Source organism: Trematomus bernacchii, unplaced genomic scaffold (genome assembly GCF_902827165.1).
Source record: "Trematomus bernacchii unplaced genomic scaffold, fTreBer1.1, whole genome shotgun sequence".
Classification (NCBI taxonomy): Eukaryota; Metazoa; Chordata; class Actinopteri; order Perciformes; family Nototheniidae; genus Trematomus; species Trematomus bernacchii.
This window is the reverse complement of record NW_022987582.1, coordinates 13,790,765-13,804,036: the sequence shown is the minus strand read 5'-3', so window position 1 is coordinate 13,804,036 and position 13,272 is coordinate 13,790,765. Positions and strand designations below refer to the sequence as shown.

At 39.6% G+C, this 13,272-nt stretch overlaps 1 protein-coding gene across 1 annotated transcript in view; it reads right to left on the bottom strand.

The window, feature by feature from the left end:
• Positions 1-250: 250 nt before the first annotated feature.
• Positions 251-13,272, bottom strand: part of me1 (malic enzyme 1, NADP(+)-dependent, cytosolic) — an 89,382-nt gene continuing 76,360 nt past the window's right edge. Inside the window, exons 7-14 of the mRNA XM_034127987.1 lie at positions 5,144-5,253; positions 4,497-4,594; positions 4,216-4,329; positions 3,435-3,540; positions 2,954-3,096; positions 2,141-2,314; positions 978-1,076; positions 251-858 (exon numbers count right to left, since the gene is read on the bottom strand). Of these exons, the coding sequence (XP_033983878.1) occupies positions 691-858; positions 978-1,076; positions 2,141-2,314; positions 2,954-3,096; positions 3,435-3,540; positions 4,216-4,329; positions 4,497-4,594; positions 5,144-5,253 (1,012 nt within the window). The 3' untranslated portion in view covers positions 251-690. The remainder of the gene's footprint in view (positions 859-977; positions 1,077-2,140; positions 2,315-2,953; positions 3,097-3,434; positions 3,541-4,215; positions 4,330-4,496; positions 4,595-5,143; positions 5,254-13,272) is intronic.

Here is a 13,272-nt window from a genome sequence, read left to right as displayed (position 1 = left end):
TTTTTTAAATAACAAACAAGCGACAATGTTTGCCATTTACCAAGGGAGTTGATGTCACCATGAGAGTAAATGGACAGTTTAAACATTCTGTCTTGCACTGATGAAAATACTACAGTGTGTCCGTCGTTATAAAAACTTTTGTTCACAGTATTTCTGTGAGAAACTCAATTAGAAGTACCCATTTATAACCAAGCCTTATGCTCAAACGCATCATTGTCTTCTTAGCAGAAATGAAGTGACCAGACATATAAAACATTAATCAAAACCATTTTAATTTGACAAAACGTTTTCGGATTATAGCTGACAATCATGAAGTCACTGCTTTTTACAGTAAAACTAACTAACTAGGTCTTTCCCCAGATATATTATCATAAAATCGAATGTGATAACAGCCACAAGTGCAATATTTCACAAGTTCGGCAAACGGCTTTCTTTTCACGTTTTATAAGCTTTCTTAATTTCAGCAATTTTTTAATTAACTATTTGTTAAAATGTATTTTCAAACTACCATAGGCAGACATCACAGACATAAAGCCTACCTCTATGTGTTGCCACCATTAATTTCACAGAAATATATCATTGAGAAAATTATACGCACAGCCTTGCTCCTATCCCAACATCATGTCTTGTGATTATGTTGCATTCAGTAGTTACCCTACACCCCCTGGCCTCATTCTGTTGTCCAGTGCATTACAGTTTGCATGACTGCATAGTCATACTGTCCTCCGGCCAGCTGTACGAGGCCACAGCAAACTCATCATAATCAGTGCTGTAGGTGAGTGAGTGCACGTATGCTTTCTTGTCGGACGGCTCCGGGTAAAGTGTTGCCATGTTGTGCTTATAGGCATACTCGATGATCTGTAATGCAAACATTTTGAGGATTTAAGTTTGATCTGTTTCACAAGTCACTATACAATTAGACTCTTACAGCTTGTGAGGTACATCTGGTCTTTGTTGTGTGTGCACTGAGCTCTCACCTTGACAGCTAGTTTGAGAGAGACCTCCCTGATGGAGCTGAGAGGAGGATACAACCGTCCCTCTGCCAGGTCCTTCTCTGTCACCAGGTCAGCCAGAGCCTGTTTAATGGTAAACACACAGCTCAGGTTTACAGTAGAGAGGAAAATCAGCCGAATTCTTCCAAACCCAAATAATCAGGAAAATGTCCCAAAGGACCGAAAGTCTATTTTCCAATGGCCCGTTTTTCACAGTTTACAGCACCAATCTCTTTCTCTCTCTGGATATACGTATATTATACAGCAAAACTACACTGTCGTTGTGTATATGATATTACAAATAAAAAATGGCCCATTTTTCTGACAAACGCCCATCCAGTTTACAGCACCAATCTCTGTCTCTCTCTTTGTATATGTTATACAGTTAACTAAGCCTTAAAGTAGTTACGTCTTTATTCCAATGCCCAAAAGTAAAAAAAAAAAAAAAAAGAGACCCATTGGACCAAAAGCCGATTTGTCTAATGGCCCGTTTTCCTGATAAACGCCTATTCTTTACAGTTTCGGTTTTCAATGTCATGCAGTTAACTTAGTGTTAAAAGACTTGAGCCCTTATTCATATCCCTAAAAGTCAAACAAATGTGCCATCGGACTGATATAACTTTCAACCAACTCAATTTCAGAGACAAATATTACACTTTCATTTATATACAGCTCAGTTACAAGTTTTATATCAAACCTGATGAGCTTATATATTATGAACCACTGTTATATCTTAACCATAACCCTAACCCCCACCCTAAAATTAGATCCACCATGACCAACTACAGTATTACAATCAGTAGTACAAACCCAGCCTGCCTGTATACTATCCATTCCTATCCTTCTCCAACAAACTATTGAAATCAATACCTACATTAAATGCGGGACTTTTTTTGTAAAATTATTATTTTACAGTCTGGTATTGCTACCTTTGTACAAATTCTAAATATTTCTGTCACTGTCAATAATACCATATACCATGAAAGGCTCCAGGCATTCATTAAATACCAGTGGAGTGCAAAGTATAGGTCCGGTGACATCATGAGTAATTATATTACACAATTGATTGTACAAATGCATGCATTTATTTAAAAAGGATATCAAAGATTTGAAAAGTTTTAAATGAACTGTTTATGTCAGTGCGTTACCTCTGCTGAAGTGAGGAAGATCTCCTCAGTAATATGTCGGATGGCGCAGGCGATGACCCCCAGGCCCACACCGGGGAAGATGTAGGCGTTGTTTCCCTGACCAGGGTAGAACGTCCTCCCATCAGACAGGGTGATGGGGTCAAATGGGCTGCCACTGGCAAAGATGCCCCGCCCCTACAGGACAATGAGTGATGGCAATGTATGTATTTATTTTAAAATAAATGTTAATATTATAACCATTGATAATGTTTTCAGTTGGGTTTGTTATCTGTTTGTTAGCAGGATTACAGAAACAAATACTGAACCAATTGTCATGAAACCAAGTGGAGAACTGTAAAATGGGCAAAGGGGAACCCATTTAATTATGGAGCCATTCATTACTTTTACTAATGAGAAAAGCCTTGGCCCCTCTGGGTAATATTAATAGCTTGTTTCACATATTCACTAGCAATGAAACCATTTATAGCTATGTATTCAGGGTCGCAACTAGCAATTGTTTTCTATATCAATAACAGTTCAGAATATTATCTAGATTAATAGATTAATCGTTTGGTCTGTAAAATGTCAGAAAATAGTTAAAATGTCCATCCCAGTTTCTTAAAATCCACGGTGAAGTCTTTAGGTGTTTTGTTTGTCCAAAACTCAAAGATTTCCATTTCAATATAACATAAAACAGAGAAAAGCGGGAAATCTACAACACTTTCAGCCATTATTGCAAGACAATAACTTTAACTTTATTGCTTAATGGATTATGAATAAGTAGGCGATAAGTTGACTACTATTACTGCCATGAAGAAAGTCTTGAGGGAGTACCTGTGTGATGGTGTAACACTGCTCAGCAGTGCATTCAGCTTTGCTGGTCGGGTTGCTGAGGGCGAAGATGATTGGCCGCTCATTGAAGGAAGCCATGTCTGCGATGATCTGCTCAGTGAAGGCTCCGGCAATAGCTGCCACACCTGAGACAGGAAGCAGTTAGACATGAGCAATGCATTCTAATTCAGTCTGCTTCTCTCAGAGCTCTCCCTTATTTTGGAATGTTTTAAAAGTTGGTTGTATGAGTTACCTATCCATAGTAAGTGTATTAGCTACAGTAGAAGGCAGTTAGCACGCCCCCAATTTTGGAGAAACAGACTCCTAAAGCCACCTAAAATGCTGCTAACTGTCCTTTCTTGCATCCAATCCATCAATGTCATCTATCAAAAACCATTCTGACAATATGTTCAACATATAGCTTCAAACTTGCGATCTGTCTGTCTTTTGAAAACATCTAATGCTTGTTATTGTTTTTTGTTACCAATGATGGCTGTGGGTTTCAGTTCATGAACAACATCCTCGAGTTTGCTCATCTGTGGGTGCTCATGAGCAAACCTCTCCTTCTCATGAGTCAGGCTGTCCCGGCCCTGCGGATTTGGAGAGGAAGGTTGAAGAGGAGGACATTAAACACATGAAACCATATGTGGAAAATCATTGACACTTTAATTGCTGAAGGAATTAAAGATTTCTTCAAAGTGTTCCTCTGAGCAAAAGGATCCCGAGTTGGAAATCAGTGAGAAAACAGAAGGTCAAATGTAATGAATATGAAGTACAGAGAAAGGATGAAAAGGACAGAGAGTGGTATTGGTGGAGTTGAGGGGGCAGTGGTAAAGATTGGATTTAAGTACAGAGGATGCGAAGGAGGAAAGTGGGATGAATAACGTGGATATGGTAGAAAAAACAGATGTTTAGCAGATGTTAGTGTAGGAGCCTTTTGCTGTGATTCCAAGGACAAAACCTGTGTTATAAACTAGAAAATGCATTTCCTGCTGAAAATGCGTGTGAATGCTGTAAACAGCATTCGCACTAATTAACTTGGTAAATGTTTTTTCCTCATTGTGGAGGTAACTGACTTCTAACGGCTTGGGAAAATCCTCCTTTAGAGATCCTGAACCTGTTACAAAAACCTGTGGTGTTTGTGATATTCAGGACTTTGGGATCCATTTACTAACTTCCTACTGAACTATTGATTCTGGTAACCTAATGGTCAGATTACATTGGATAAGTTTAGTTATGCAATGTGAAGTATTTGATCGTGACACCTTGACAATGAGACCCTTGGAATCCACCATCCAGATCTTTTTCAGACACTCTTCCTTAGCGAGTCCCTCCTTCTCCATGGCCATGGTGATCAGCTCTGCAATCCCCATCGCTGCCTGGGAAGACAAAGGGAGGGATAAAAGAGCAAATGCATCAGGAGGGTTTTTATTAGATCACCTGTGCGCATGGTGTTAGGAGTGACCCATTATTTTAGAATTGAGATTTGCAAATATCTAAATATGAACTCTTGTGGTCAGTCTTGCTATAAGTGTGCTGCACATACCTCCCCTGCTCCTTGGAACACAATGGTATGGTCACACATTTTGCTCTTAGTGATGCGGAGAGCGGACAGGAGTCCAGCTACTGCCACAGCAGCAGTACCTGAGGAGTATTACAGACACACACTTAATATACTCTTACTGACATTCTTCATAAGTTCTGTGACACTCATGTTACTACTCATGTTACTGCTGTATGTTCAAGAGTGATAGAGAACAGTGATTAATGAAACGACATAAGTAAGATCGAAGAAAGACCAGTTAGAGTAAAATCTGATGTTTCCTTGCTGTATGGCAAATAATACAAAATAAATTAACAAATAAAACAAAAAGCAACTTAATCTATATAGTATAGCCCGCATTTGAATAATTGCATATTAACCTAATAACACCATGGCAAACTTATTTATTTATATCTGACATATGTTTGTTTTTTTGTTAATCTTTTAAGCTCTAGCCTTATGTAAAAAACGCCTAAATAACATATACAAAATTAATCAGGAATATGCCTTGTAGAAATGTTTTGAGAAAAATAAAAAGCTGAATCCCCCATTTATCATAACAGTATGATATCCATATGTATATATGGATATGAGACAATGGCCATCAATGGCCATCTGTGTGTGAGTGTGTGTGTGTGTCGTTTTGTTACCTTGAATGTCATCGTTGAACGTGCAGTACTTGTTGCGGTACTTGCCCAGCAGACGGAAGGCATTAACATTTGCAAAGTCCTCAAATTGAATCAAACAGTTCATTCCATACCTGTAAGAAGACAGAAACAAAGAAATAAAGGATATAAGTGAGCTATTTTCTTAATTTTTAAAAGTCATAGTTTGATAGTTTTCTGCACACTCAAACACACACATAAACACATGTAGAGAGAGAGCTGTCTCCACTTTAAAAAGAAACTGTATTGCAGTCCTGAGGGGGGCGCTCTCTCACCACATAACACATCACAGGGTGAGACATTAAGAAATGTGATGCTGGCTTCTCAGTGGAAAACATTTTTAACAATGTATTTCATTCAGATTTCTTGAAGTTGAATTTAAATATTTCGAGATATTAAGAGGAATACACTTGAGTGAGACTTCATGTTTTAAGCTTAATTTAAAGTCACATAACTTGTTCTTGTTAAATAGGCATTTGACAAGCTGACACCTGTTTTCCCCAAATTCACAAAGGGAGGATAAACCTGCATAAAGGAGCCCACCCAGTCTCCCAGCAAAGCAGCCGTGTTCAATTTAACAAGATGCTGCTCAGACCACCTATCACAGTCAATACTGTGCTAATAAGCTCCTACAAAAGGTCAGCATTATGGGTCTTTAAATTAGATTTAGCAGCGCCAGAGAGGAATCCCGAGTTCCCATGCCTGTCAACATATGGGACTTTTGTTCAGGAATTTACTGGAAGTTTTCAAAGGGACTGCTGCTGCTTTCCAAGATGAGAGACAGGGGTTCAGCTGCAGGAAAAGCAAAGTACTACCTGGTGTAAGCTAATGGCAGATACGTAGATCTAAAATATGTCATTTCATTATTTAAAAAGATACATTGAGAGTGGCTATTACTACAGTAAAAATATAGTCTTAATTATTTTTGTAATACTCAGCATTAAAGGTGGGGTAGGTAAGTTTGAGAAACCGACTCGAGATACACTTTTTGTTATATTCCATGGAATGCTCTTAACATCCCGATAGCAATGAATATTTTAAGTGCTTTGACAAAAAATCCATAAAAAAATGTCATCTGTGGAAGCCGTAGTACTGTAAAAAGCACGACCAATCATTTTAGCCAGCTCGGCTAAAATAACTGGATGGCCTACCTGCCTGTCAGCCTTCCATCTGTGCACAAACTTATCTCGTGCCCTCATTGGTCATGTGCGCGTTTGTGTGTGTTGGAGGAGGGGCTCTATAAGGAAGTGGCAGATTTTTTCCGGCTGTGTATTTTCAAAATCTAGCGCACTCAAGCTGGTTTCTCCAAAATGACCTACCCCACCTTTAAATACCAATTTGCCACTATTGTAAACTTTCGCAGCCTGAAATGATAACCGTCACTATCAGATGTTATCAGCTCTAGCTACCTAGCTAAGTTAGCAACGTTAGTTTTATGATTTTAGAAAAGGATTTTACTCGAAGGATTGATTAGCATGTTAGCTAAGGTAACAATATCTAAGATAGCAAGTTGCTGCTGAAGTGATATCAAATCCACAAAATTGGTGAGGGAAAGCAGCTGTTCCGTAAAGTTAAATTCTGGTGGTAGAACTGGCTTCCGAGTGGGGAAACACTACAACAGTGGATGTGCTGTGTTACATGTTAATCTTTTCATATTACCCAAAACTTCACCAAATGTAGTTAGCTCATGAAATGCTAATTGGAAATAATGCTGATTCAGGTTGGACTTGCTAGATTTTGCGATTTATGTTAGAGCAGATAACTATTCTGTATTATCCATTGCTAACGCTTTTGCTCCTGATATTCGCTTCCAAAGATTGAAATAAAAACACCATCCACAAAGCTCTTGCAATACTGTGCATTGCTCCTACAGAGTGCTGCAGGGATGACAGGTTTTTGAAGCTAACATGGAAGCTAGCATAGCCCTAGTTCCCTTGCTAATTGTACTTTTCCATATCATTTTGATTATTGCAGAAAATAACATCTGTGGCAAACAAATATTATGATAGCCTACTCAAACACTTTGTTTAACAAGATAATCTTCATAAATGAATGCCACTTAAATCTACACCATGGTCACATGACTTCCCTTCACCACCATTTCCAATTTGTAATTTGATTTTGCAATGGTGAAACTAAAATACAATTCGAAAGTACTATACAGTAGCTGGATATATCTGCTAGTTGAAGGGTTGGAATACTTGCAAAAGATGAGTAGTGATGATGTTTAATGTCCCCCACAACCTCGTTTATTTTTCCCATTTGTTAGCAACCACTTTTTTTGCAAGACACCAACGAAAAATATACAAAATGTACAAGAGGAGTACTACATTGCATATTGTTTGTATTGAAACAGAATGTAAAAACCTATTAAGTTTGTTTTAACCCTATTTGAGTCATTCAACCAAAAAAGTGTAAAATGCTTGGGGTTTAAGGAGTAGTTCTTGTAAAACTATTACAGCTCCATGAACAACCTTTCAGCGCATACAAACCTGACACACCTGCTCTCCCTAGTTAAATGAGCTGAGCGGTGATTGGACAATCACTGTTTGGGGAGGGGTTCCTCAAATGTTAGTTGAAAGGATTGGTTTTAAGATGTTTGAGGAAAACCCTTGCAACGGAGTACTTTACAGTACAATAACTACATGAAAGCTGTCTCAAGGATGTGACTGTATATATTAGAAACAATGGGAGGAAAGGGTGAGGTCTGTCTGTCTGTGTGTCTGTCTGTCTGTGTGTCTGTCTGTGTGTCTGTCTGTATGTCTGTCTGTCTGTGTGTCTGTCAGGGGGGAGGTTTGAAGTTCTTCCTCAACTCTGTTTTACTCTATTTCTCCATTCTGTATTTTAATTGTCTTTGTCTTTTCATAAAACCCTGCCTCATACCTCATGAGGAAAAGGATCCTCGTTTGCACTGATGTCGTAAAATTCACTAAAGCTTTTTCCCACTTGCTACAGTTGCTGCTAAAGTGCTTAAACTTTCAGCAGGGGGATGAAATTGATCGGAAGTGGGACAAGAAAGAAATGCAGGATGAGAAGCGACTAGAGCTGTGTTCAAATGCAATAAAACTGTCCATCGCTGGGTCAATGTTTCCTTCCCTCTGCCACTCTGCAAGACACTGGTTCCTCATGCAGAGATTGACAGCCCGGCTGACTAACTGCCAACACGGCAGTAGTGCTGAATAGAGAAATGTGTTTCCTATCAAGCAGAGAGCATTACTAAAGCAGGGAGAGCTTGTGCGAAGAGGAGGAATAATGAGGCCAAGTAGGGAGCTATAAACGTTCATTGTGTTGAGGCTTTTGGAGACAGAGACATAGATGTGGCCTCTGCCAGTGCAGCGCCCTCTGGCATGGTTTTAATGCAATGACTACTGGAGAGGTCACACCAGTTCACAACAAATCAAGCTGCCTATACAGGAAGAGTTCTGGAAGTTAAGTTGTCAGTAGATGTTGAGACGTACTCACACAATGCAAGTATTCTCACTAAAGTCAAAGAACTGTGTTGTAATGTTTCAAATAATTTCCCCGGTGCGGGACAAATAAAGGATTTCTGATTCTGAAAAAGTGGCCTTTTAGACATTGAATTATATGTATTACTTTAAAATCATAGCCCAGAAAGGCCAGATGCTCCTGAGAAAAGGCTGAGCTGTGAACACAGGCATATTTATGGGCACCCACTGACCATAAACTACAGATCTGTGGTTGTGGTACCGTGCAGAAAGAAAGGAGCATCTTCCCAATGCAGAAAGCTCTTTAGATCCATAAGAGCCATAAAGATAGGGGGTGAGCTTTTGACAATGTGTGTGTGTGTGTGTTTCTGTGTGCTTTCCCTTAAAGGTCCCATGTCATGGCCATTTCTACTGATCATAATTCCATTGTTGAGGTCTACTAGAATAGATTTACATTGTGCAATTTTCCAAACTCACATTGGTTTCTCATACAGCATCTCTGTGTAGTATGTGTATTCACTCTCTGTCCTAAACGGCTTGTTGGAGCTCCTGCCCCCACCCCCCCCGCCCCCCCGCCCCCCCCCCTCTATGAGCCCAGTGTGCTCTGATTGGTCAGCTCGCCCACTCTGTTCTGATGAGTCTACCACCGTTACAGCGGAACATCAGTGATTATGTGTTACAATGGCGTTAGCAACCAGAAAATGACACCAGTAAGGACAAACAGATGAGAATGCTGCGTGGGGTCTGGGTGCCGTGTTGGCGGGACGTTGCGCTCGCTGCTGGAGCGGACAGTATGAGCTGGGTTAATTTCCTGCTTGCTGCGTGGGATCTGCGAGACAGCGAGACATCGCGAATGGACGCGGGAAGACGTGCTGCAGCACCCCCATCTGCGAGGCTCCACTAGCACCTGCACCCCCAAACGCGGCGCACCTACAGTGTAAGCGCGCCACAGTTTCGCTGCTGAGAGAGTGTGTGTGTGTGAGGAGCTCCACGGAAATGGGTCCATTTGGGTATGGGCACGTCACTGTACCCAGGAAGACAACAATGGAAAAAGATAAATCTCCAACGAGGCGTTCTGGGGCAGCATAGACAGGTCTTTTCTGTGTTAGAGTTTTACTCGCTACAGGGTGTACTTTGAGGGTTTGTGACTGCAGACCGTTTACATGCAGAAAAACCTTCATAACACACAAGGGTAATAACCGGAAAAGCATGACATGGGACCTTTAAACAAAGCTCGTCTTGGAGGCCATTTGTGTCGTTGTTGTCCCTGTTCTGCCCGACAGTCTGTTGTCGTTCCTTGGCGACCCTCTAAATGGAACGCCAACATCTGACAATGCACCTTTTTGCCAGCTAAATAATGGGAATAATTGTTACTAAGTAACAGCACAGGAAGACGGAAAAACATGTACAAGGGTGCCAAATCATTACTTCAGTTGATAACATTGTAAAAAATATTTAAATATGAATGACTTATTAACCTCTTAAGCACGGCGGTCCCCCCATTGGACCCCTCCCACCGTTTTTTTTTCGAGACAATGTCTCAGGGCTTCTTAACATTTATGAAACTATTAATGTGTAGCACCAGATTAACGGGAAGAATCTCAGCTAACTGAAGATATGAACCATTTTTACCAAAACAAAACACAAGTCTCATAAGAAGCGTCTAAATGACCCCTGAGCGAAAAAATTCTAACGCACTGCAGCACACAATTCAAGATAAAGATACCCTTATTACTTATCGTAGCTGCACATACAATATAGCCGATTAAAGCTGAGACTCCACAGATTATTTAGGTATAGTATCATCACTGAGCGATCCGAACTTGCGACAGGGGAAGCAAACACAGACATCACAACACGTACCGTTACGGAGCATTTACGGCAGATCGTCTCACCGTAGCTGTCAATTAGGTCAAAAGACGTGTTCAATGGCATTAAAACGAAAAAAGAAAATGCTACAACTGTTGATCCATAGGTTGATAATGTACCTGTGCCTTTGAAAAAATTATTTATAATCCATAATTCAATTTTTATGTAAAAATCGGAGCGGAAAAGTTAGCTGCTAATGGTAGCCACCATATACAGCTTCCGGTTTTGGTAACGCGTCACTCTCACTCCTTATTTGTTAACGTTTTGGTGTGTATATAACTTTCCCTCGATTCCATTGGCTCTAGCGGTTATAAAGAGATTTCATTCATCAAAATCGACCAAGGGGGGCCAGAGATAGGTCAAATCCACCCAAATGACCCCAGAAGTGTTTTTTTTTTGGCTAAATCTCTCTAAAAAGGTCAAATTTCACTTGTTTTGCATCAATCTTGATACAGGGTACTTATTATATGTTGTACTTTGGATTCCTAAAGCTTTCAGTCTACTAACCCATCATCCAAGGGTAGTTTTCACTATAAGTAAAAAAGAATATTTGGACGGACATGATAATTTACAGTTTTTTACTATGTAAAATCTGAATTTTCTTTAAAATAAAAAACATCTATATTGATTCTGACTTTTCTACATCCAACTCACAGGTTTATCATTACTTTGAGAATAAAGATTATTAATTTAACCCTTTTAGAAGGGAAGATATGGTCATTTGTTCTGGGAATGTCATTTTTGAGCCTGAGACCTGAAAAACAGGCTCAGGGCTTAAGAGGTTAATATTATGGTGTGCATTAACTATTTAGCTGGGAAACCACACTATTGCCCTTTTGAGGAGTGTTGTAACTTTGTGGCTATAAAATAACTATGTGTTGCCTATGTCTTTAAAATGTCTTTAAATAGTAATCTAGGTTGTGGTCGATGGATCCATCAAATATTCTATTTAATTATATTATCTATTATTATTATTTATCTCTAGATGTGCCCATAGTAGGTTTTGACTTATTTTCAATATGTAACTAATATTGATAGAAAATAAGAAAGGTACTACTGTTGTTATAACTTTGAACTCAAAGCAGAGTTCACGACTTGTTGAACTCCAATCCCAAAACAGGGACTTCGTTCCAACTCTCATGACTGTTCTGAAAAAAAGGTGTATCCCTGCTGTTTAGATTTGGAAATGAGATGACTTTCCGTCTCTTTTGCCAGCGCTTTGTCAACAGCAGAGTCTGTTCAGTGACTTTCTGAGACCAAAAGGGGCCTGGTCGGAAAGAGCTTACATCTGTTACTAGGATGAACCTGTCCACTCCTGCTTAAGCGTGTAAAACTGAGTAAAAACTTTGTTCCTGATGACTCCCAGTGTGTGCAGGTATAATGCAAAAGTCCTTGGTTCTTCCCTTGACAGTGAATCTAACCAAAGGTTTCTCACACAGCTTGTGGTTAGTGTGTCCTTTGCAACTGCATGCAGTCGTTTTGAGGGATGGAATGTTTCTCCATAACAAGTGGCTATAATCAACAGCAACGTGACTTCTTTTAAAACAGTCTTGTGTGTCGCATAAGGTAGTTTTAACTGTAGCTGTTTGCAATAAAAAAAGCTCTATAAACACATTGTGCTCAACCTGCTCTGCACAAAACAGCTGACATGCAAAATAACAACTATAGAACATAGTGGAGGCTTTAGCATGTTAACACCTTAATATTTTCAAAGAAGAAAAAAATATCCAAAAGAACGGTTTAATATGGATTATGGCAGGCAGAGAATTTTATGAATATGTTAATAAGCTAGTTTTTTACATTTTACATGCACAAAAACCTAAATAACACACTACAGGAAAGGTAAAAGCCCCAAAAAGCATATTAGGGCCCCTCTAAGCCTTGGTTCACTTTTTTTCAAATAGTATGCATCTTTTTAAAATCTAAAAGGGTACTACATGTAACAACATAAATGTACTAATCGCTTTGTACAGCCAATTTGTGAACAGTTTAACTTGACCTAAAAATGTAGATCTTCCCAAACATTCTTGTTTGCCTATAGCCATGGAATGATTTATATCTAAAGGATATTGAATGATTTAACCTTAAAAACTTCAAAAGTAAATTACATTTACAGTATATCAGCTCCTAAGTGTCTTAGGCAGACTAGACACTTGCAGAGGAGACGCTAACCGTTCCTGCCATGGCGCTGTTTAAGCTATCTGGAGTCATGCTAGCAGCACCACACATAGCTGCTTTGTGCTTCACATATTTTATTATGCTATGATATATGTTGGCCACTGTTATACGGGTAGCAGAATGAACAAAACACACCTAGACGTATTGTTTTCTGGAGTAATACTTTCAGGTATTTTTTTCAATTTACTGCCAAACCTATATAATATATTGGGAATAAATGCCTGTGTCATTTTTATTAATGTAAGATAGAATGAAAAAGAATGCGATACATGAGCCGCTCTCCCAGGTGACGTATCAATCAGACTTTGGTGTTATGTCTGGGTCAAACTGGGGGACAGGGGTGTTAACGTGTGCCCCAGCTCCTTCATGTACCACAATAGGGATTCAGCTGAGACCTGATGAAATCTGAATCTCCAGCTAATAGGACGTAGGTGGATGTCATACATACTTATATGGTGGGGTGGGGGCTAGGAGAACAGAGGAAGAGTGATTCCTTTAGTCGGAGTCAGGAGGACGTCTATAAAGAAGGTCACACACAAGGGTGCTTTGTCCAAACACAGCTGTCCAACTCGTGTGCATACACATGTTGTACACACACACACACACACACACACACACACA